This window comes from Lithobates pipiens, unplaced genomic scaffold, assembly GCF_037356315.1.
Source record: "Lithobates pipiens isolate NorthernLeopardFrog02 unplaced genomic scaffold, aLitPip1_a1.2 Scaffold_23, whole genome shotgun sequence".
NCBI lineage: Eukaryota > Metazoa > Chordata > Amphibia > Anura > Ranidae > Lithobates > Lithobates pipiens.
This window is the reverse complement of record NW_027507785.1, coordinates 20460608-20486624: the sequence shown is the minus strand read 5'-3', so window position 1 is coordinate 20486624 and position 26017 is coordinate 20460608. Positions and strand designations below refer to the sequence as shown.

General features: G+C 45.4%; 1 protein-coding gene across 1 annotated transcript; it reads right to left on the bottom strand.

The window, feature by feature from the left end:
- Positions 1-18557: 18557 nt before the first annotated feature.
- On the bottom strand, positions 18558-19566 carry LOC143927090 (olfactory receptor 1E16-like). The gene has a single exon (XM_077451047.1). It carries the CDS (start codon positions 19488-19490, stop codon positions 18558-18560), a length of 933 nt encoding a protein of 310 aa, XP_077307173.1. The 5' UTR covers positions 19491-19566.
- Between the last annotated feature and the right edge of the window lie 6451 nt (positions 19567-26017).

Genomic DNA, 26017 nt, shown 5'->3' with positions numbered 1-26017 from the left:
GCAATTTAGCTCTCCACCCCAATATCCTGGTGCGAGTTCAGGTCGGACATCTCTGCTATATATCTTAAATGCGCAGAGGAACACGATCTCCAAAAAACCCCACAGCGGCAATGGTCATTGCTCCTTCTGCATTGGTAGGACCACTACATCCCTCCAATTCTTCTTGCACTCACCTCTAGAGGTGCTGTATTCTCCACCACCTTCTCTATGTCAATGCAAGGGAGAGATGTCCAAAAGGCTCCCACTGCAGTGCCCACTCCCTCTCCTGCAGCCTAAATCTCCCCTCTACTCTAGCCATGATCTCCTCTCCTCCAGCCCTGATCCCCTCTCCTCCAGCCATGATCTCCTCTCCTCCAGCTCTCATCGCCACTCTTCCAGCTATGATTCCCCTCTCCTCCAGCCATGTTCTCCTCTCCTCAAGCTGCGATCTCCTCTTCTCCAGTGGGGACATCCTCTCCATCATCCATGATCCCCACTCTCCTCCAGCACTCACAGTCACAGTCAAAATGTCCACTGAACACCCACTGGGATGCCCACTCTCCTCCTGGTTCATGTCCAGCCTCACAGTTTCACTGCCCAGCCACTCACCACTCCAGCACCTCCGGCCTCACCGATCAGCACTCACAGCATACCATCACAGCACATCACCATACATTAGCCCTGGTCTCCACCCTGGGACATGCAGCCTGGCAACCCAAGCCCACTGGGCCAATGCCCAGTGAGCCCTATGGCCAGTCCAGGCCTGCCTACCAGCTAGTGAAAAAAAAAGTTCTTCCATGTGTACTTACTAAAAAAGCTAATTATAAATTGGGGTGGTTGCCATTTTTGTTTATTTTTTGTTTGTCTTGGCAATCAACTTAATTGTTCCCTATAAGGATTATAATTTGTAATTTTAAAAAGCCAGTAAAAAGTAGTGGTAAGAAAAAGCACTTCTCAGTTTGACTAATCATTTTTTGCTTAATAATTCTTTATTTGTTCTTTGCCTATATACCTTTTGCTATAATATGCCTCATCTGAAAATAGAAATGTAGGAAGGTATGCAAGTTTTGCTGAGGCTTCAAGCGAAACAGCTTCAGATTGTCATGCCAATCTTTAAAGAAAAATAGAAAGAGAATTGGTGATCTGCCTTGAAATGTATTTTTTTATTTGCCATTTATTTTTCCATTTGCATGGAGAAGGTATTTAAACATTAAATTAAATAATGTTTAATGCATCACAAAAAAAAGACAAAATCAATAAAAATAATAAAAACTTTTACATATTATGGTTTAAAAAAAGGAAAAAAAAAAAAAACATCATCAGAAAACGTTATGTTGAGAAGGGTAGGATGGAGTAAATTTAGCACTTAGTTTTTTTTTTCCTTTTCTTATTAAAATAATAAACATGCTATACTTACCTGCTTTGTGCAAGGATATTGCACAGAGCGGCCTCTCATTTCCTATTCTGGGGTTCCCCCAAGGGGGACTGCCCCCCCCCACCGGCTGTGTATACTCCACCTTTTCTCTAGGTGCCCCCATAAGAAGCCATTTCCTATGGTAGCACATATGTGGATGCACTGCCATGCTGGACTGTGTCCATAGACACACACAGCACGGGTGCCCCTCCCATTCCTTCTTTATAGAATTTAAATGACAGCAGTAGGAGCCAATGCCTGTTTTATGTGCCAAAGGAACAAGATTACCACTATACCAAGGTATGCTGAAGATCTTTATTTTGTTGTTATTGCTTGGTGGTACCAATACACTACAGCACCCTACACCAAGTGTATGCACGGCTGTAATGAAGGGGGGGGGGGGGGGGGTTGATGGTGTAATATTTCAATTTTTTGGAGAACTTTCAAAATTTGGCCTTCAGAGAGGTGCTATAGGATAGATCCATTTTTGTGTTTTTGTGTGTTTTCGATTTTTTTTGAAAGTTTTGTATATGTGTCGTTGGAAAGATATGGAATAAAAAGATGGAAACCTGGTCCCCATCCAGGTCACCACAAAGGACATGTGGGCAATGTGGACTATCACGGTACAGTAAAATAATTAAATGGAGAATCAATAACAAGTATACAGTTAAAAAGAGATTTAATTATACAAAAATCATAATCAATTACACATGACAATAATTCATAGGGACAGTTCATCACAGAATACAGCTCAACTAGTTTCGCGGATCATAGCCGCTTCATCAGGAAAGTATCTGCGGATCAATAAATAAAAAAACAATATAAAATCATAAGACAAAAAGAAAAATTATATCATGGTGTTTAAACAAATAATAAATCCATGAGGGGGGAAAAAAGGGGGCAGGACTGCTTACCCTCGTCCCAACATGACCCGATCGCAGGGCATAACCACCAAAGAGGGGGTCTCCCACGGCGACTCGGGGGAGCTACAGAACATAATGGACCCGAGTCTAAGAAGATAAAATGTAAGCAAAAGGTAAATATGGTATGGACCCCTCAGAGCCATAAAATAGTGAACCAGTGAGAGGTGATCGGTTGTGAGAAGCAAGGTGAAAAGGGTGAAGCAAGCCGTGAAATGGGAATAAATAAGAGAAAATGGGAAGATATTCCATTAACCATAAAAGGTGAGTGAACTGATGTTGGAATAACTGTGACAAAAAGTGACTTTGTGGTGACCGGGTTGTGGACCAGGTTTCCATCTTTTTATTCCAAGAAATTCTGGATGAAGGTACAAGTTTATTTATATTTACTATAAAAACCCATTATAGAGACCACAAAATAAATTTTCTTTGGAAAGATATGGAAGGTTTTATATGTGTATAATAAGTTAATAAAAATAATTGAAAAAAAAAAAAGAAAAAAAGTGCAACGCACACTACAACTTCGCTGAGATTGTATTTCTTGTCTCCTGTCTGCCTGTTTTGTTTTTTACAATATTTTCCAATACTCTATGCAGCCTCTAGCAGTGGGAAGTTGTATATTTTAAAGTGGTTTTGTATTGAACCATTTTTTGCAAATATTAAGTTTGAACCAAACAGTCCTGCGAGTAATGACTGAAAGAAGCTCTGGGCTCACAAATATTTTGTTGTGTGTCTTTTACAATAGCAACAAAGGCCTCTTATTATTTTCTCTTCTTATATGCAAGAGAACCAACAGGTCATCGTTAGGCCGCGTACACACGGGCGGATTGTCTGTCCAACTTAGTCCGCTGAAACGTGTTTCAGCGGACAATCCGCTCGTGTGTGGGCTTCAGCTGACTTTTTCAGCGGACTGTCTGACGAACAAAGTCTTACGGAATTTCCGTAATTTTGTCCGTCCAAACTTGGTTTTGTCCGTCCAAACTTGGTTTCAGCGGACAGTCCGCTCGTGTGTAGGCAAGTTGGACGGACTAAGTATGGCGCATGCTCAGAAAGGATTTACACGGCCGAAGGTTGCATTGCAGTGTATTGGACGTCGTTTTTCTAGTCCCGTCGTACGTGCTGTACACGTCATCGCGCAAGCTTTCAGCAGACTGTCTGTTCATCGTGTGTGGTCAAGTCCGTTCATTCAAAATTTGGATGGACTGTCTGTCGGATTGTCTGACGAACTTAGTTGGGCAGACAATCCGCCCGTGTGTACGCGGCCTTAGGCTTCCATAAATGTGACATAACATTTTTCTAAAAAAAAAAAATGATAAAAAAAATGATGTCCTTTTATTATCTTAGACATACCAGCAGTAGAGTTCTACCAGTCAGTTTAGATGAGTTGCAATAGTTCATAATTTTCCCTATTCCAGCCTGTGAAGCCCGATCTATGGTGTAAAGAGCTGGGTCTAATGCCTTATTAATAATGGGGGTAGGGGGGCATTAGTACTCTTCAGTGATGCATACATTTCTTTAACCCATATTGGATTTCCAGTGTCACTTACCAGTGTACGGAGCCAGGCAGAGATCTGCTAGTCAGCTCTCTATATATAATACACGGCTTCTTCATATCAGAGAACTGGGAGTCACAAGGGAATGTTGCTTTTCTTAATTATGTTTTCTGAATTCTCTTGAGTTTTTACTTAACAATGAGGATTGTTATGACTACTCAAAATCATTATAATATAATTATCATTATTATCATCTAATTACAAATTATCATGACTTATTTTTTCTTCAGAAAAGTTTCATTATTTTGAATATGATAATGATTTGAAGCTTAATCAATATCAATAGAAATGCTATAATAGCAAATGATGTGGGCAACCCCTCCAAATAATTGAGTTTTTTTTTTCATAGCTAATGCCACAGCATACAAAGACATTTTAGACATCTTTTTGCAGTAGCAGTTTACGGAATGCTGTTTTCTGTTCCAGCATGACTGAGCCCCTGTGTACAAAGCCATCACCATATAGACATGGTGTGACCAGTTTGGTGTGGAGGAACTCAAGTGTCCTGCACTGAGCCCTGACCTCAACCCCTCAACCCTACTGATCACCTTTGGAATAAATTGGAACACCCATTGTGAGCCATGTCTTCTCATCCAAACATCAGGACCTGACCTCATAAATGTCCTTGAGTAAGATATGTTATATTAAAGTAGTAAGATATAGTGTAATGTTTATTTGTACCTGTTAAAATGGCAGTAAACTCTGTTACACCACTTGTACCTACAAGTAAGGCCGCGTACACACGGGCGGACTGTTCGCCCAACCTTGTCCGCTGAACAGTGTTTGGGCGGACAGTCCGCTCGTGTGTGGGCTTTCAGCGGACAGTTTCAGCGGACAGTTGGACGGACAAAGTCTTTCGGAAATTCCGAAAAACTGTCCGCTGAAACTGTGTTTGAGCGAACAGTCCGCCCGTGTGTGGGCCTGTCCGCTGTACTTTCGAAATGAGCGGACTGTTCCCGCTCGGAAAGTCCGCCCATTTCGAGCGCGTGTACAGGTAGGCGGGGCCCGCGAAGGAGACGTCGCGGGCTCCGCCGCCTGGAATGGGCTTAAAGGGGAACCCCAACGCCGAAAAAAATCGGCGTGGGGGTTCCCCCCAAGTCCACACCAGACCCTTGTCCGAGCACGCTACCCGGCCGGCCAGGAAAGGGGGGCGAGCGAGCGCGCCCCCCCTCCTGAGCCGTACCAGGCCGCGTGCCCTCAACATGGGGGGTGCCTTGGGGAAGGGGGGGGCCGCGCGGCCCCCCCACCCCAAAGCACCTTGTCCCCATGTTGATGAGGACAAGGGCCTCTTCCCGACAACCCTGGCCGTTGGTTGTCGGGGTCTGCGGGCGGGGGGCTTATCGGAATCCGGGAGCCCCCTTTAAGAAGGGGGCCCCCGGATACCGGCCCCCCACCCTATGTGAATGAGTATGGGGTACAATGTACCCCTACCCATTCACCTGTGAAATAAAGTACAAATAAAAACACAACACAGGGGGAAAAAATATTTTATTGCACAGCCGGGGGTCTTCCGTCTTCGGGGGTCTTCTCGCCGGACTCCTCCGCTATGTGTGTGTAGCTCTTTTGCCAGCGGAGGAGTCCGGCTTTCTTCCTCCCCGCCGCCGGCCTCTTCTCCCGACTTCGGGGGTCTTGTCCCCCTCTTCGGTTCTTCTGCCGGGCCACCGCGCCTGGTCCGGTGGCCCGGTCTTCTGTCGCCGTCTTCCGTTCTTCTGTCGCCGCCTTCGGTTCTTCTGCCGGGCCACCGCGCCTTCTTGTAGCTCTTTTACAGGCGGTGGCCCGGTCTTCTGTCGCCGTCGCCGCCTTCCGTTCTTGTTCTTCTTCTTGTTCTTCTCCAGGCAATGTTGACTCGACGAGCTCTCCGGCCGGAATGCCGGGGACGCGCTGTGCGGTCACTTATATAGTGACAATGGGGCGGGGTCACATGGTATATGTCACATGGGTTGGTCACATGGGTTGATGTCACATGGGGACTATGACATCGTAAGGGGGCGGGGTCACCATGTGACATCAACCCATGTGACATATACCATGTGACCCCGCCCCATTGTCACTATATAAGTCACAGCGCAGGGCGGCTCTGGCATTCCGGCCGGAGGGAGCGACGTGTCAACATCGCCTGGAGAAGAACAAGAACAAGAAGAAGAACACGAACGGAAGGCGGCGACGGCGACAGAAGACCGGGCCACCGCCTGTAAAAGAGCTACAAGAAGGCGCGGTGGCCCGGCAGAAGAACCGAAGGCGGCGACAGAAGAACGGAAGACGGCGACAGAAGACCGGGCCACCGGACCAGGCGCGGTGGCCCGGCAGAAGAACCGAAGAGGGGGACAAGACCCCCGAAGTCGGGAGAAGAGGCCGGCGGCGGGGAGGAAGAAAGCCGGACTCCTCCGCTGGCAAAAGAGCTACACACACATAGCGGAGGAGTCCGGCGAGAAGACCCCCGAAGACGGAAGACCCCCGGCTGTGCAATAAAATATTTTTTCCCCCTGTGTTGTGTTTTTATTTGTACTTTATTTCACAGGTGAATGGGTAGGGGTACATTGTACCCCATACTCATTCACATAGGGTGGGGGGCCGGTATCCGGGGGCCCCCTTCTTAAAGGGGGCTCCCGGATTCCGATAAGCCCCCCGCCCGCAGACCCCGACAACCAACGGCCAGGGTTGTCGGGAAGAGGCCCTTGTCCTCATCAACATGGGAACAAGGTGCTTTGGGGTGGGGGGGCCGCGCGGCCCCCCCTTCCCCAAGGCACCCCCCCATGTTGAGGGCACGCGGCCTGGTACGGCTCAGGAGGGGGGGGCGCGCTCGCTCGCCCCCCTTTCCTGGCCGGCCGGGTAGCGTGCTCGGACAAGGGTCTGGTGTGGACTTGGGGGGAACCCCCACGCCGATTTTTTTCGGCGTTGGGGTTCCCCTTTAAGCCCATTCCAGGCGGCGGAGCCCGCGACGTCTCCTTCGCGGGCCCCGCCTACCTGTACACGCGCTCGAAATGGGCGGATTTGCCTCCTCCTTACGTGGGCGAGTCCGTTCATTTCAAAAGTTGAGCGAACTGTTTGCCCAACCTTGTTCGTCAAACAGTCCGCTCGTGTGTGGGCAAGTCCGCTCATGCAAATTTTGAGCGGACTGTTTGACAAACTGTTTGCCGAACAAGGTTGGGCGAACAGTCCGCGCGTGTGTACGCGGCCTAAGCCTATATTAAGGCTTACCTGTAGGTACTGTGGATAATATCTCCTAATCTTGCACAGTTTAGGAAATATTCAGAGTGCATGCAGCCAATGACATCACCAGACCAGTGCTGGACCTTCAGAGCCCGTGCTGGAAATGGCGACTCCTGTGTGCATGTGCAAGAGTGAAGTCATCGCGCTCCCGGCCACTCATGTAGCCGGAGGCAGCAAACCTGGAAGGAAAGCCGTGGAAGAGGTCAGCCCTCTAAGCGGTGACATCACGGCACTGTAGGGCTTCGTTCTAAGGTAATTTTCTCACAATGTTCTAGTAATAGAATGCTGAAAAAGTTGCTTTTATCTATGGATTGCTATTGCCTCACGTTAGTTATGGTCAAAGCTGAACTCTGGGAAGAAATGTAAAAGCACTTTTATGAATGAGATCAGCTACTTTGCAATTTTAAGTAAATATTCAACTGTTACATAGTTACATAGTTAGTCAGGTTGAAAAAAGACACAAGTCCATCCAGTTCAATCATAAAAAAATAAATAAAAAAATTTAAACAATATTGTACAATCCAATATACCCAATTCTATACACACAGTTGATCCAGAGGAAGACAAAAAAAACAGAAAAGCATGCTCCAATTTGCTGTAGCAGCGGAAAAAAATCCTTCCTGAAGAGGCAATCTGATTTTTCCTGGATCAACTTTACCTATAAATGTCAGTACCCAGTTATATTATGTACATTTAGGAAAGCATCCAGGCCTTTCTTAAAGCAATCTACTGAGCTGGCCGAAAACCACCTCTGCAGGGAGTCTATTGCACATTTTAACAGCTCCTACTGTGAAAAAACCTTTCCATATTTGGAGATTAAATCTTTTTTCCTCTAGACGTAAAGAGTGCCCCGTGTTCTCTGTGTTGACCGTAAAGTGAATAACTCAACACCAAGTTCACTATATGCACCCCTTATATATTTGTACATGTTGATCATATCCCCTCTTAATCTCCTCTTCTCAAGAGAATAAATTCAGTTTGTCTAATCTTACCTCATAGCTGAGGTGCTCCATGCCTCTTGTCAGTTTGGTTGCCCTTCTCTGCACTTTCTCCAGTTTCTCGATATCCTTTTTGAGAACTGGTGCCCAAAACCGAACTGCATATTCCAGATGGTCTTACTAATGATTTTTACAGGGGGGCAAAATGATATCTCTCTCTCTCTGGAGTCCATACCTCTCTTTTTATTTTTTTAAAAGAGTATTTATTGAGAAATAAGTAAAGATAACAGTACAGATGCAACAAAGACATGTATGATATTGTGGGACCATCATCACAGATGAGGCGCATAAGAATGAGAGCAGATTGTAGCTGTGTCATAATGAACTTATACCATAAACTGAAATACTTGAACTAAACCGAAGGTAGTGAAACTAGTAGAACAAAGCAGCAATCTGACAGTAACTGGATGGATCCTGAGTTAAGAGTTAGTTGCAAAAGTAATATATATATACCAGGATAATAGCATTTCCCAAGATTAAGTAAAGTAACATATCATAGGATCAGGGTTAGCTACTGAATGTAGAAAAAAGAAAAAAGGGGGGAGGGGAAGAGGGGGACACATACATAAAGAAATAAAAGGGTGAAGAGGGGGGGGGGGGTATGGGATTTTTGTATATAGTCCCTGAGGTAGGAGGTTCCAAGGGGCAGTCCCGGAGGTCAGTAGGTTGCTGGGCGCAAATTAGATAGTACATGGGGGGGGATCCGTCCCCGAGTTCAGTTGTCGAGCGCCGTAGTAGAAAAAGGTGAAGTGGTCCAAGTTAATGATGTCCACCGGAGGGAGAGTGGCAGATATGAAGGGAAGCCACAACGCATAGAAGCGAGACTTCGCTTTTTCGTCCTGGAAATTTGCGTTACATTGGTCCTTGTATAAGAGTGAAAGGAGTTCTTTCTGCGTCTGAGCGACGGAGGGAGGAAGAGATGAAGTCCAGCTCTTTAGAATGGATTTCCTGGCTAGTAGTAAACATAGCAGAGACCAGTCCACATGGGAGGGTTTGTATGGTGTGCAGCTTGTGGGCACGTGGCTTCTGATGGAAGACCATGGAAGCAGGAGGGGGTCCCAGTATCCAAAGATGAGGAGGAGGGGGTCCTTTGGCAATTTCAGCAGGGTTACTTTGAAGATGTAGGAGAGGATCCGGTCCCAGAAAGATGAAATAAAGGAACAGGACCAGAAACGGTGAGCCAGCGAGGGCCTGTTCTGGAGACAGTGGGGGCACTTGGTGCTCTCCTGATCGGTGCTGGATGGAAGGAAGGGAAGGTATGCCCTGTGGGCAATTTTTAGTTGCGATTCTCTCAATAGCTCGTTAGGGGTTAGGCGGTAAACTTTGTTAAGTCCTTGCAATTTTTTTTCTGCTAAATCCGGGTCAGGAAAGTCTTTCTCCCAGTTGGCGACTGATGAGGATGTCAGTGGAGAAGAATTCCGCTGGAGCAAGGGTTTGTAGATGTCTGAGATTTTATAAGTATCGTCCATGAGCAGTCGATCCAAAAAGGTTAGAGGGAAGCGTTTACGTTCATCGCTGCAGATATCTTTTAAGTAACTGACGCATTGCCTGTAGTGGAAGGCGTGAGCTGGCGGAAGGGAGAACCTTTCCGCTAGGAGTGAAAAGGGCAGAGGGTGGCCAGAGTCCAGATCACAGAGTGCAGCAAAACTGGTGATGCCCTTCTCTTTCCAGATGTGGAATGGCTTGTGGAGTAGGCCAGGGGAGAAGGTGGGGTTCCCCTGTATCGGAAGATGTCTGGAGACAAAAGGGGGGAGTTTGAGGCACTTCCTGGTTTCCCTCCAGGCTATGGCAGTGTCCCTGAGTAGGAGATTATGTTGAAGCAGTGATGGTACCGACTTCCACCTGCAGTGGAGGAGAGCTGTTAACGAGAGTGGGGAGACCATAGCGGCTTCCATGGAGTAGTTGGAGTATCTGGAGGATTGAGAGATCCAGTCCAGGCCAGTGCGCAATAAACATGACAGATTATACAGTCTTATATTAGGCAGGCTGATACCCCCCTCGTGTCTGGGAAGATGCAACTTTTTTAAGGCTATACGTGGGCGTTTGCCCTGCCAAATAAAGGAAGAAAAAGCCGATTCCAGAATCTTGATGTCCTCGTGAAGAAGGAACAAAGGGATGGTTTGAAGCGGGTACAGTAGCCTGGCAAAGCTAAGCATTTTTAGCAGGTGGCATCTTCCCAGAAGCGAGAGAGGCAGATCCATCCAGTTTACCATTTCCTGAGAGATTTTCGTGATCGGGGGGGATAGTTGAGGTAAAAAAGGGAGGAAGGCAACTTTCCAATTTTTATACCTAGGTAGGTGATGTAGGAGCTGGCGGTTGAAAAGATAGAGTGTTGCGTCCAGGGGGGTTTGCGAGAAGACCCTATCGGGAGAATTTCGCTTTTACCATAATTTATACAAAGCCCTGAGCAGGATCTGAAGACGTCAAAGACCTTTTTAATGGTGTGCATGTCGGAAGCGGGGTCCGACGAAAAGATGAGCACATCATCAGCAAAAAAGGGAGGTGCGCAGGTCATGTTGGCCAATGCGGATACCGTGAAGAGGGGCTTTTTGGGTCAGATATCTGGATAGGGGTTCTAGGGCGATATTAAAGAGGAGCGGGGAGAGTGGGCAGCCCTGGCGAGTGCCTTTATGCAGGCGGAATTCATCTGAGAGAACTCCAGCTGCAACTAATTTAGCTGCTGGGGAAGAGTACAAAAAAGTTTTACAGTCTTTCCCTTTCTTGGATATATATATTTATAACGGCCTGGTTTCCAGAGGGAAGATATGGGCCACCTGACCAGATGCCATTGTACACCTTAAGGAGAGTGGGTTCCGTGATGGAGGGGAGGGTTTTGTAGAATTCACTGGTAAACCCGTCGGGGCCTGGTGCTTTGGACAGGGTTAGTTTGTGGATCGTGGAGGAGATTTCATCAGGGGAGATGAGGGCATTGAGAGCTTCTAGTTGATCAGGGGTAACTTTAGATAGGAGCACACTATCTAAGAAGGAACGAGCAGCAGTATTATCTATGGGGTCTGGGGCGTAGAGGGCCGTATAGTAGTTTAGCATCACCTTGTTAATTGCTTGTGGGGTGGAGTGCATAACACCCTTCGCGTCTTTAAGGGAAGTGATGTGCGTCGGGTGGAATGAGCCCTTGCACAGCCTCTCTAGGAGCTTGCCCGCCTTGTTTCCAAACTTGTGGAGTGTTGCGTCGAGTTGGGATCTTTTAGTTTGTTCGAGTGTATCCGCCCAAGTGTCAAAGCCTTTCTTGGCTGCCTGCCATTCGGCTCTATTGTCGAGGGAATCGTTAGTGGAGAGGGATCTTTGGGCTAGATGTAGTCGCGCACTGGCCCGTTTGTAATGGGACAGGGCGTTTCTCTTAAAGGAGGATGCATAAGAGATGATCCGGCCCCTGAGGAACGCCTTACTGTCATCCCAGAAGAGGTTCGGGGAGTCCGAATGGGGGGAGTTTGCCTCCGAGTATTCACGCCAGGAGTCCGCCATAAAGTGTTGAAAGTCAGGGTTGTTGTGGAGATACGAGGGGAAGTGCCACAGTCTTGGGTGAGGTGGGAGATCTAGGTTGTCAAGTCTAACTGAGATCGGGGCATGGTCAGAGATAGCTATGTCAAGTACTTCTGCTTCAGACAAATTGGGGATGAGATCGTCAGAGCCAAAAAAATAGTCGATTCTCAAGAACATATTATGGGGGTGTGAGTAAAAGGTGTATTCCCTGTCCTCTGGGTGGGTTAGGCGCCATATATCACGAAGATGAAGAGATTCCATGGTGGAGGCAAAGTGGGAGGGAGTAGAGGGAGCACTTTTCAACCTGTGGAGTGGAGGAGGGGATCTGTCGTCCGTATGGTGCAGGATGTCATTAAAGTCACCGCCAACTAAATGGGGGGTCTGGGTGTTGCGGAGGAGCCAGGAGGTCAGGTCGCTATAAAAAGACTTGCTAGGGTTATTGGGAGCGTAGACGTTAGTGATCACTAGTTCTTTGGTTCCCAGGCGGGCATGCAATGAAAGGAGCCTTCCCTTAGAGTCTGAGTGCGTGGACAGTACCTCGCAGGGGAGGTTTTAGTGGATCAGCAGGAGAACACCCGCTTTACGGCTAACGGCATAAGAGCCTAGGACTGTACCGACCCAGAGTTTCCTCATGCGATGAAAATCTGGAGCGGATAAATGGGTTTCCTGCAATATGGCAATATCCGTTTTCAATCTTTTTAGGTGCCGGAGGACTTTCATTCTCTTATTAGGAGACCTAAGGCCTTTCACGTTCCAGGAAACTATTCTCATGTCAGGGGGGGTCGAGAAAAGGAATTGGGCCGATTTTAAAGATTTGTCGCCAGCCGGAGGGCAGGGCAGGAGAAACTTTTGACTAAGGAAGAGGGACCTGGTGGGGCTGTGGGACACGTTAAGCATGATGATCAGAGAGGAGACGTTGTCTCCGACAAAAGGTAGGGGGAGGGGACAGGGGAGGTGGGGAGCAAACTTAAACACATACAAAAACGTAAACACTTGAGCGAACTTCGCTTTTTTCCGCATGGAGTCACTGTGTAGGCCAGCCTCCAGTGCACGACCCAAAGGTATAGGACAAGAGCGTCTGGGCGGTGAGCATGAACAAGGGTGTGGCTGTAAATTAAGAGCCAAAGAGGACACGCGCCAAGGTGTAGCAGTAGTCATGCACAGTGAGTCCAGGGGGAGTATAATACAGTCAAAAGACATGTGAACAAAGAGTTTCATACATACGTGCAACGTAAACATTTCAGTATAAAGACCCAAGAGAGTGGATTGATCCACAGGTATAACATATAAAAATATAAACTATAAAGTATAAAATATAAAGTATAAAATACAAAAGTACAAAAATACAAAAGTATAAAATACAAAAGTATAAAGTGGCCGCAAAAGCGGCGGGACCACTTCTATCCGAAGGCAGGATGCCAATTGAGGCAAAGGTGGCCAAGAACGACATTAGTGCATCTGCTAAATGGGAGCAGAGCGTAAGGCTGATCAAAACTAGGAATAACAGGCATAACAGTGACCGTGCCTGATCGGAAACAGTAAATAATAAAGTAACTTACAAAACCAAGTCAGGCTGGTGGTCCTGGCGAAAGGGTCACCGGTGAGGTGAAGAGAGGAGGATCCAAGGGGACCGACATGTCATCACCGAAGGGTACCACGATGATGGTGGTCCAGGGCAGAGGGCCTGAAGCGTTTGGGCGAGTCCTTCCGGGGGCTCCTTTGGTCCAGGGAGCGATTGAGCGATGAGGACTTGGATGGGGTGTGGGGGTGCATACCCTGGTGAAGAGAGAGTAGGAATGCCTCCGCTTCGGAGGGATCTTGGAAAGTCAGTTGGTCGCCGTTCGGAGCCTTGAGGTGAAGGATGGCCGGGAAGGCCAGGGAGAATTTGAGTTGCATTTTGAAGAGTTCCGAGCACACCTGCTGGAATGCTTTCCATTTCTTGGAGACCTTGATAGAATAATCAGCAAAGATTAGGACCTTGATTCCATCCAGTTGGAGAGAGCGAGTTTGCCTGAACTTCTGCAGGATCAGGGCCTTGTCAGAGTAATTGAGGTACTTTGCGATTATGGGTCTAGGGGATTTGCGTTCAGGTGCGGGGGGACCCATACGATGGGCGCATTCAACAGTGCAGGGGCCCGGAAGGCCCAGGGCTTCTGGGATGCGCACTGCACAAAAGTCAGATAGCTCGGAGGACTGTAGCGACTCGGGGATGCCTACGAATTGCAGATTGCTCCGTCTGGCCCTATTTTCCAAGTCATCGAGTTTCTGCAGAATGTATTGATTTGTCCTGTCCTGGGAGCGCTCCGTGGCTTGGGCCTGGTAAAGTTCCTCTTCCATATCTGACAGACGGTGTTCCAGGTCATTTAGTCTGGTGTGGTGTTCACCTATTTGGGCCTTGAGCTGTTGCATGCCTGCATTTACAGCCTTTTCCACAGATGCCGTTATCATGGGGGATAATAGAGCAGCCACGGCCTGGGCAATGCGCTCTGTAGTGGAATCCCCAGCTGGCTGTGTGGAGAGATTGCCCTGGGATGGAGGGGCTGGAGATGCTGGTAGGAGAGGGGGGGGAGGCAGGGTCACAGCTCACCTCCATGTCCGCTGCGCGCTGTGAGGAGAAGGGAGCCGAGTAGGCTGAAGCCGGGGCCTCGATTTACGGCCGCGCCGCGGTCGCGGGCGACGCCGTATGCGCTTGCGAGCCGGTTTTTTCCACAAACCGGTCCATGGCTATGGGGGTGATTCCAGAGGGTATTTCGGTGGGTGCCCGGCCGCTCAGCGGGATTTAAATGCCGATTTTAGGGTCGTGATGTGGGAGCTGATGAGGAGAGCAGTCACTCCATGCGGCGCTAGGAAACCGGAAGTGATTCTATATCTCTCTTAATACAGGAAAGAACTTTGCTTGCTTTGGAAACCGCAGCTTGGCATTGCATGTTATTATTGAGCTTATGATCTACCAAAACACCCAGATCCTTCTCCACTATGGATCCCCCCAGTTGTAGTCCCCCTAGTATGTATGATGCATGTATAATCTTAGCCCTCAAGTGCATAACTTTACATTTATCAACATTAAACCTCATCTGCCACATAGTCGCCCATTGAGGTCGGCTTGTAAATTGGAGACATCTTGTAAGGACGTTATTCCACTGCATAGCTTGGTGTCATCTGCAAAGACGGAAATGTTACTTTTGATCCCAGACCCAATATCATTTATAAAGGTAATAAAAAGTAAGGGTCCCAGCACTGGTCCTTGGGGTACACCACTGATAACCTTAGACCATTCAGAGTAAGAATCATTAACCACTACTCTCTGAATTCTGTCTTTTAGCCAGTTTTCTATCCATTTACAAACTGATATTTCCAAACCTGTAGACTTTACCTTACACATGAGCCGTGTGTGCGGAACTGTGTCGAACGCTTTTGCAAAATCCAAGTATACCACGTCCACCGCCACCCCTCTGTCCAAGTATACCACGCCCACCGCCACCCCTCTGTCCAAGTATACCATGTCCACCGCCACCCCTCTGTCCAAGTATACCACGTCCACCGCCACCCCTCTGTCCAAGTATACCATGTCCACCTTCACCCCTCTGTCCAAGGCTTTACTTACCTCTTCATAAAAAGATATCAGGTTTGTCTGACTTCTGTCTTTCATGAATCCATGCCATCTGTTGCTTAAAATGTTTTTTTTCCAACAAGAACTCGTCTATGTGGTCGTTTATTAAATGCTCCAGTATCTTCCCAACTATAGAAGTTAAGTTAACAGGTCTATAGTTACTTGGTAAAGACTTTATTCCCTTTTTAAATATAGGTACCACATCTGCCCTGCACCAATCCAGTGGTACTATTCCTGTCATTGATGAGTCCCTAAAAATTAGATACAATGGCTTTGAAATTACAGAGCTCAATTATTTTAGGATCCGTGGGTGGATGCCATCAGGGCCAGGTGCTTTATCCACCTTTATTCTGTCTAAATATTTCTGGACCATATCACTTTTGAGCCATTGTGGATCATTCATTATGGACATGAGCTCCCCCATGCTATTTTGTATACACAGAGCTGGAGAAAGTATTTATTAAATTAGCCTTCTCTTTGTCCCCAGTCACCCACTCCAGATTATTTTGTAAAGGGCCTACATGCTCAGACCTGAACTTTTTACTATTAATATATTTGAATAATTTTTTGGGTTTTGTCCTACTATCTTTTTGCAATCTATCATTCGTTTTGAATTTTTGCATCCTTGATTTCCTTTTTACATATTCTGTTAAATTCTTTGTAACATTTAAATGACACTAGTGTTCCTTCATTCTTATATTTTTTAAAAGTTCTTTTCTTATTGTTTATAGCTTTTTTAACTTTGACCGTGAGCCACATAGGTTTTATTTTTAGTCTTTTAAACGTATTGCCCATGTGAATATACTTTGCAGTGAGGTCCCACACTGTCTTTTTGAAGAATTCCCATTTCTGTTCTGTGTTTATCAATGCCAATATTCCCTCCCAGTCCTGGAGAGCAGCCCTCATCCTTGGAAAATTTGCTCTTTTGAAATTAAGTGTTTTTATCCTTCCTGTATGTATTTCTTGCTTACAGCTAACATTAAATGAAATCATGTTATGGTCACTGATACCCAGGTGTTCCTTTATCTGAACATTAATAATAAGCTCTGCATGGTTTGAGATTACCAGGTCCAACAGATCTTCATTCCCAGTTGGGACCTCAATAAACTGGGCCATAAAATTATCCTGTAATAGGTTTATAATTTTTTGCCCTTTAACTGTCTCAGCAGAGCAATTACTCCAGTCAATTTCTGGGTAGTTAAAATCCCCCATTATTATCACTGTCCCAGCCCTTGCAGCCCTTTCCATCTCTGCAAGGAGCTGAACTGTTCAATTACCGAAGCAGCCAAAGAATATTTCTCTTGTCATATTCTCCTTTCTAGGGTTAATCACCTGGATTTCTGTTTTATAAGACTGATGGCCACTATGTCCCCCTTCCCTGTGGCGACTGATCATGTAAATGCCCCTCCGAAGCATTCTTCTACAATGGGAGGACCCAGGCTATACAGACTTCTGGCCTCTACCATCCATCAATGACTGCAAAAGCTGAATGACAGCCAGGAGACTCCCGATATGTCCTGTCCATCCACACCTGACTGAAAAGATTGGCAGGCTATGCAAATATGAAAGGATGTGACATGGGCACCTACCTGCTTCATCCATCCAATCGTCGGGCATCGCTGCACTTTTTATCTAGTGACTATTCAGGAGAGGCAATTTCTCACAATATAAGTAAATGAGTGAAGAAAGGCTTACTGGAGATCAAATTTATTTGATTGGTTGTTGATTTTAAACAACCTTGAGTTGCTTTTCTTTGCTAGAACATATAGAGGTAAATAACCTTGGTCCCTGTGTGGAATTTTTTAGTCTTATGATTAAGCGAGTTTGTGCAAAACATATCAAGACTTTTCCTCTGCTATAATGTGCCAATCTGAACAAAGCCTCCCACTCAGGTGCATTGATTCATTTAATCTCTTTATGTCAGAGCTGCAGGAAAAGTCCTGTCTGGTAATCCTAAAATATCAGTTCTGCAAGAAGTTATGAAAGACAATGTTTGGGTGTCTATGATGCCAGTTGTGGGAGGTATTGTAATGGCAGATGTTGGGGAAATATGCTTTAGTTCAACATGTTCATTGTGTTGTCAACTATGGTTTGAGAACTTAGGTTGAGATGTTTTGGTCTAGGTAATAATTTGAGTGTCATATAAATGTTTTGATCTGGATAGTAGCTCTGAGACGTCCATTCTAGAACAATCCATTATAGAAGAGCAATGGTTGGAGCTAAAGGTCCAGCTGGAAATCTGAGATGTAGGTGGTCAAGCTTAAAGCGGATCTTCACGTCATCTGAGCACCACAAAGCAAAAACACTATTTAAAGTTGGTGGGTTTTACTTCCTCTTTTTTTCCTCTGCAAAGTAAAAGCATAATAGGCTAGTATGCATTGCATACTAGCACATTATGTTGCATTTACCTGCAAACAAAGGCCCCGCTGGTGGCAGCATCCATCTTCACCCCTCTTCCTTCAAGGGCCGGGGACTCCGGCTCTGTGACTGTCCGTAATCACGTGATGTCACTCCCACACATGCGTGCTGAAGCCGCCGCTCGCGGCACGGACCCTTTAGAAACAATGATCGTGCCCTTTCTTCAGTGCGTATATGGTAACTATCTCCTAAACCATGTAGGTTTAGGAGATATTTACAGTACCTACAGGTAAGCCTTTTTTTTTTCATTTTCAAAAGCTTTATTGGTAGTACCCAAAAAAAACTAAAGGATAAGCCTTTTACCTGTAGGTAAAAGTTGTGTAGCTAGTTGTACAACCACTTTAATTCATCTTTAATATTCAAAGCAAACTCCTTACCCAATCCATCCATGTCTCTATGTTTTATGTTGCTGAGAAATCACATTGAACCCCCCTCCCCCCTCAGCATTTCTGGCCGTGGCCATCTTGAGTCAGGGCAAATGATTCATGTAGCATTAACTTCCTGGAATCTATCTGCCCTTAGCGAAACGCATGCATACAGGAGTGTGTGCTTAGATGAGAAAATCCCTCCTCCTATTCTCCTCTCCTGAAGACTCCTGGGATGTATGCCTAAGCAAGAAACCAAGAAGTAACAAGAAATGTAAAAAAAAAAAAGTAAAAAAAATAAATATGATGATGATTCCTATCTATTCACTAATGCTAGCAGCATGAGGATTACAAATAATCAATGTTGATTGGGAGAGTAAAGTTCCACTTTAATGTTTGAATGGACAGGAAAGTTTTACAGAGGAGGTTTAGAAAGTCAATTTTGGAGATGCAAAAACAATGTGATTATTTTTATTAAATTTCAAAATCCTTCTCTATAAAATAAACTAGTTTAGAGATAATGAGGAATGTGTAAGTTATACAAATTCTACTCAGTATCAGAGAACATGAACATACATTTTTTTTTAGCTTAGCTATGAGAAAAGCCTTGCATGATGAATTTCTTCATAGCCTGTTTTACATCTTGGTTCCTTAGGCTGTAAATAAAAGCATTTAACATAGGAGTAATGATGGTGTAAGCCATGCTAACAATGCGATCATACTGGGAGGAGTAGTCTGATGATGGGCGGATGTAAATGAATATTACGGTGCCATAGAACAAAGATATGACCATGAGATGAGAAGAACAGGAGGAAAAGGCTTTGCTTCGGCTACTACTGGTCTTTATTTTTACTATAGACATTGCAATGCTCACATAGGAAATAAGTATCAAAAGGAACGGAATAGTAATAACCATAGAACCTTCGGTGTATATTAGGAGCTCCGCTAGGGTGGTACTGGAGCAGGACAGTTTGAGGAGAGATGTCACATCACAGAAGAAGTGGTGGACTAGTCGGTCCTCACAGTATTTTAATTGTGACAGAATATAAGTGTGCAATAATGAATGTAGAGATGATGCCATCCAACAGCTGATATTCATCATGTTCATAACTCTATCATTCATCAATGGTACGTAGTGTAAGGGGATACAAACAGCCAAATATCGATCAAATGCCATGACTGACAAGAGAAGACTTTCATTGGTGCCCAGAAGCACAAAGAAGTACATCTGCAGGAAACAGCCAAGGAAGGAGATGGAGGTTCCTCCTCGAAGAATGCAGGACAGAAGCTTGGGAACCGTCACTGTAGAGAAGGAGATGTCCACTACTGACAGGTTCCCTAAGAAAAAGTACATTGGTGTGTGCAACTGTGCAGAAAGTATAATAGAACTTATTAAAAGTAAGTTAGCAGTCCATGTGAGGGTGTATATGACCAGAAGGCTGGAGAAGAGAACAGCATGGTTGTAGTGAAGGTCTGAGAAGGCCAGAAAAACAAAACCGGAGGTAAGATTTACTGTATCCATCACTAAAATGTTCTTTGTAATGATACCAAATTCACATAATCCGACTTGTTGTATTTGCAGATTTCTCTGTTATGCCATTCCTGGAAATGGACATTGGGTACAGTATTTTACATTGTTATTTATTTATTTTTTTACTCTTTTAAAATGCATTAAACACCTAGGGAGCAATCTGTCTTATCAGCGATATGCAGCTTCTTTGGAAAATTGTCATTTGTATCTACATTTTTACATTACATCATCCTTGTGCCTTATGCAGTGACATTAAAGTGAACTAATGGACCAAAAACAAAAAGTACACTACAAGTCATCCCAAACTGCAGGTACTTCCAAGTTCTGAAGTCCAAGAAAGTGCCTGGGGACCCCTGAAGCCCAAGAAGATCTGTAACTTGTGTCTAATTCAATAATTTCTCTATGTTTATAAAGTATTCCGATTCTGATTCCATTGTCATTGGCTGTGGCCTCCCTCCTTCTGTCTTATTATTAGATGGTGAGACCACTAGACCACTTAAGCCAGCCACTGGTTGCAATATAGAGAGACCCAGGACTATAAAGCAGTGGTTCTAACCACCTGTCCTCAGGACCCACCAACAGGCCAGATTTATGTATTACCTTGGGAGGATGGAGACTAGAATACTGCAATCACTGAGCAGCAAATGATATCACCTGTGCTCTATTTCAGTTATCTTGCAAACCTGGCCTGTTAGTGGGCCCTGAGGACAGGAGTTGAGAACAACTGCTATAGAAAGTCCCAGAGGTACCTTTACCTTAGTGATTGTAAACCCTTACATATACCCAGTGAAGTGACTGGCCTCAGGTGATTCACAAAGATGTATCAAATCCTTCTACATATGTTTTACCTGTTTATCTTCACCCCCTCTCTTCTACAACCATTCAAAGTAGATAAGTTATTCAGCATTTCTAAACTCCAGAAGGCAGGGGATGGGGATCTAATGTCACACACTGCACAGCATAGAGCATGGAGCTAAGTGTAACCTGAGATGTGAGTGGAGGGAATAGCCACACCCCTCTCTACACAATCTCATATGGAAACAAGCACAGCTTGGGCTGTCAATCACCTGCTATGTGCTGGATGGGGAGTGGGGCCATCCCCTGGGATTGGTTGGTGTCAGCATAGACTATTCAGTAGGGACTCATGCAGATAGCAGAGGAATAAGGGAGGAGGCAGAAATCAAACTAGGAGTTTTAGAGTTTTAGAGGAAGTACACACTATAGTAGGGTATGTTTTGTTAATTTTTCACTTCAGGAGCTTACAACCACTTTTCACTTTTAGGCTGGGTTCACACTGAAGCACAAAGCGGTCACAGAAGGAGTCTGGTGCGTCACTGTTTACCGTTTCAGGTCTGAATTCAGTCCAAATTTTTGGGCTGAATTCGGACCTGAAATGGACCAGAAGACGCACTGGACCTCTGTGCAATTTGCATCAGAGCCGCTCCGGAGATGTGCGAACTGGCTAGAGAGCCAGTAACAATCTCCTGACATGAGAATTGGATGCGTGGAAACTCACATCCAATTCGCAATAGTGTGAACCCAGCCTAAGATGAGTGGCAGTTTAATTTTTGCTTTAGGGCAACAAGATTTACATCCCCGTTTCGTATTTCTATTAACCACCTTCCACCCGGCCACTGCACATATACGGTCCCTCAGAAGGAGGGGGATCACGTGCGCGTTCCCACGCAGCTACACGATCCCGATGCACTCTTGTCACCCAGAACCGCGCATCTCAGATCGGCGGGGGGGCTCTGTGATTGGCCCTCCTGATCACATGATGTTGTGTCCAATCACAGCCGTCATGTGATGTAAATAGAGAGCCAGTTGCTAGGCGATCGGATCACCTCTCCTCACATGGAAGTTGTCAGTGAGGAGAGGAGAGCGGATCGCTGAAGCCAGCCAGTGATCAGTGAGTATGAACTGTTTTTTACAGCTTTTTATACACTGATCACCAGCAAAGTGTCCCCACACAATGTAAAACACACAATGTCCCCAAAATAGTGTCCCCACACAGTAAAAACACCTGTTCCCACTTATGTAAAACTAAAATCATATGTCCCAATGATCATCTGCGCACATCTGTACATGATCATCTGCGTACATATGTCCGAGATCACACAAACCAATTATTATACAATAACATGTAGCAGAATAAATTTTGGCTTAAATTTATGACAAAATTAAATTTTATTGGATTTCTTTTAAAACAGAAAGTAGAACATATTGGGGGTAATTTACTAAGATGAATGCGCTACGCCGGTTCATACCTTAATTTGTGCACCAGATAAATTATTAATTGAGCGTATGAACCGGCACACGCATAAGCGCAACAGATAATATGCTGCCGCACGCGATAATAATATGCCATTGATAATAGCGCACACCGTATCATTAACAGTCCATTCACACAGGGGCAACATGACTTCCAGCGCGACATTGGGAGGCAATTTGGACACGACTTGAGTATGAATCACAGCGTGACTTGGGGCGACTTACAACACGACTTGTGGTGACTTACAAAACGACTTTAAGTCGCCCCAGGTCAGGCGACTTTAATTTAAAAAAAACAGCGTGGGTTCCCCTCCAAGAGCATACCAGGCCCTTCAAGTCTGGTATGGATTTTAAGGGGAACCCCACAATCCATACCAGACCCTTATCCAAGCACGCAACCTGGCAGGCCACAAGAAAAGAGAGGAGGATGAGAGAGTGCCCCCTCCTCCTGAACTGTACCAGGCCACATGCCCCCAACATTGGGAGGGTGCTTTGGGGTAACCCCCAAAGCACCTTGTCCCCATGTTGATGAGGAAAAGGGCCTCATCCCCACAACCCTGGCCGGTGGTTGTGGGGGTCTGCGGGCGGGGGGCTTTTTGGAATCTGGAAGCCCCCTTTAACAAGGGCACCCCCAGATCCCAGCCTCCCCCTCTGTACCATTTCACCAAAAAAGTGTCAAAAGTGTTAAAAATGACAAGGGACAGTTTTTGACAATTCCTTTATTAAAGTCTTCTTCTTTCCATCTTCTTTGGGTCTTCTTCCTTCTTCCTTTCTTCATCCTTCAGTTTCTTCCTCCATCTTCTTCTTCCTCCGATTCTCTGCTTCTTGCTCCGGTGTTCTCATTCGGCATCCTCCTCCACGGCGTCTCTTCTTCCTCGCTTCATTCTCGGGCCGCTCCACGCAAGTGTTGTGCATTCTTGACAGTCGAAAGTTCAGCAAACTTTTGTGTGACCCTTTGTATGCAAGCCAAGCTTGAGCGGAATTCTGTCGGAAAAATCATCCGAGATTTTTCTGACAGAAAATCTACTCTTGTGTATGCGGCATAACACTTTAAATAATAAGCAGTTCTTTGGTCACAGCATACACTTTCATTTTATAACACCAGCATTGTAATACCAATAAAAACAATAGTTATATTTGACAAACCAATGTAAGCTTACTTGAAAAATTGCATTTCATGTGAACTCTGTCTGTCTGCCGGCCATCTCTTTCCACAACTTTCTGGATTCCCTGAATGCTTTGCAACGTCTCCTCCATTTCTAAGGACTACATATCCCATGGTACCTGGCTGTCTGCAAGCAGCGATTCCTGTGCTGACTTCGCCTCCTGAAACTCCTCCTCTCAGCACCTCTATAGGTCAGAAGGTGGGCTCTGTGAAGTTTTTGACACAGCAGTGCTACTCACAGGGCATAGTGACTATGTGTCCCAGAGGTCAAGGAATAAATGTGTGGGGATATTCACATACCGTGTTTCCCCTGAAAATAAGCCCTACCTCAAAAATCATGAAAAAAAAGTGATTTTCGTGTAGGGCTGTAATATAAGCCCTACCCTGAAAATAAGCCCTAGCGAGTCCTTGTAAAATATATAATTCATTTTGTAAAACGAGTAAAAAATGTCCAAGTGTCTCCATTTGTAACTTTATTGCCGAAAATACCTTAGCTGGGCGCTCACATGACCTGCCGGAGATCTTCTCCTCTCCTCCCGGCCAATGTCAGCAGCCCCTCCCTCGGCAGTGCTCGGAGTGGGGCTGACGTCAGCGGGGATCTCGGCCACTCCCTTGGCAGTGCTTGGAGCGGGGAAGAAGAGCTCTAGTGGATCACGTGAGCTCCCAGCGGCGCTGTAGATGAGATATTTTCCACAATAAAGTTACAAACGAAGACACTTGGACAATATATACTCTTTTTAGAGACACATTGGACATTATAGAATCTTCTTATAAAGTTACAAAAGGAGACACTTTGAGGACCCATTGGACAGGGCCATGTATTGTAAAATCTTGGATAAGAACCTTCTTACCTCAGCCAGAACACTGAAGATGGGTCATGGATGGGTCTTTCAGCATGACCATGACCCAAAGCATACTGCCAAGGCAACAAAGGAGTGGCTCAAGAAGATGCACATTAACGTCATGGAGTGGCCTAGTCAGTCTCCAGACCTTAATCCTATAGAAAATTCATAGAAAGAGCTGAAACTTGGAGTTGCCAAGAGACAGCCAAGAGGATTTAGAGAAGAACTGTAAGCCACTGTACACACGGTTGGAGATTTCGACAACCAAATCCGTCGGATTTTGTCCGTCGAATTTTGTCCGTCGGATCTTGTCCGAAACTGTTGCATACACATGGTCGGACGAAGTTGTCGAAAAATCCGATCTTTCAGAACGTGATGACGTAATTTCGTTACGATGGGACTACGTTCAGGCTAGTAGCCAATAGCTTTGATGTAGGAATTTGATCTGAGCATGCGTGGCACTTTGTTCGATCAAAATTCTCTACACATGAACGGAGTATGTCCGATTGAACCAGTTGGTCGGAAAATATTTCCAACATGTTGGAAAATTGAGTCCGACGGATATTCTGATGGAAAAATTCCGATGCATACCACACACAGTCGGATTATCCGACAACACGGTCCGATAGAACACATTCCGACGGATTCTCCGATCGTGAGTACAAGGCTTAAAGAAGAGTGGGCCCAAATCCCTCTGGAGATGTGTGCAAACCTGGTCACCAACTACAAGAAACGTCTGACCTCCGTGCTTGCCAACAAGGGTTTCTCCACCAAGTATTAAGTCATGTTTTGCTTGGGAACCAAATACTTATTTTACTCAATGAACTGTTTTTTTCTGGATTTTTGGTTGATACTCCATCTCTATCATTAAAATTCGTTGTAAGTGCGCAACGTACAAAATCTGCTGGAAATCAAATAGTTATTTTCCCCACTGTACATACAGTAAATACACATACAGTACAGTACATACAGTAAATAAATAAGACATCCCCTGGAAATAAGCCCTAGTGTGTTTTTCATAGCCAAAATTAATATTAGACCCTTATTTTCAGAGGAAACACGGTAGTAAATTTACAAACTTCAAGATCATTTAGATTTATAGGAGAGGGCTAGAACTAATTGAAATACAGTGTTCAAATGAGCATATGATTTTACATTTTGTCCATAGATATGCTTTAAAACTTTAAAGTGGAAATGTAAAAAGTACGACATTCACAGCAACAGCAAACACAGGCAGTAAATATTTTCAATAATTTTTTTTCTTTTACAATTAGCTTGGCTTACATTGGCTTTAGCAGTCACAGGTGCTCCTTCATCTGATGGAAATAGGCCAGCCTTTACTGGCAGATAAAAATTGGTCAGTGGTTCACTGTGGCCGCCCCTGTTCTTACAAAATTGTCCTGCGGCTGGCTGATTTCTATCAAAACTTCATTAAAAACTGAGAGACCACGAATGACGCAATGGTGTAAAAACAAGGAAAAGAGTACAGGCTTAGAAGGATTAGAATACCGCAAGAATTAGGATACTGCAGAGGATACATCATTGACGTGCAGAACGAAAAAAAATTGTTTCGTTTTGATTCGTTATTTACATAAATTTCTTTAGCTAACTGCTTGCCGACCGCCTCACTCCGATATACGTCGGCAGAAGGGCACATACAGTCAGAATCATGTACCTGTACGTTGCCGTTTAAGAGGCGGCCAGCGGGAGCGCGTGTGCCCTCGGCAAGCTCCGTGAGTCCGGTCGCGGGTCCCGCTATATGAACGCCGCGGGGGTACCCGCAATCGCTTCACAGAGAGGAAGAACAGGGAGATGCTAATGTAAACAAGCATCTCCCCATTCTGCCTAGTGACAGTGTCACTGATCTCTGATCCCTGTGATTGGAGCAGAGATCAGTGACGTGTCACACACAGCCACACCCCCCCCCACAGTTAGAAACACGCCCCTAGCACACACTTAACCCCCACACTGCCACCTAGTGGTTAACTCCTTCACTGCCAGCGTCATTTACACAGGAACCAGTGCATTTGTATAGCACTGATTGCTGAATAAATGACAATGGTCCCAAAAATATGTTAAAAATTGTCCGATGTGTCCGCCATAATGTCGCAGTCATGATAAAAATCGCCGCCATTTAAAAAAAATATATTAATAAAAATACAATGAAACTGTCCCCTATTCTGTAAACGCTATAACTTTTGCACAAACCAATCAATAATCGCTTATTGCGTTTTTTTTTT

What these genes read in the sequence shown, in the direction of transcription:
- LOC143927090 (XM_077451047.1), bottom strand. Translation starts at nt 19,490, where the DNA reads ATGGATACAGTAAATCTTACCTCCGGTTTTGTTTTTCTGGCCTTCTCA.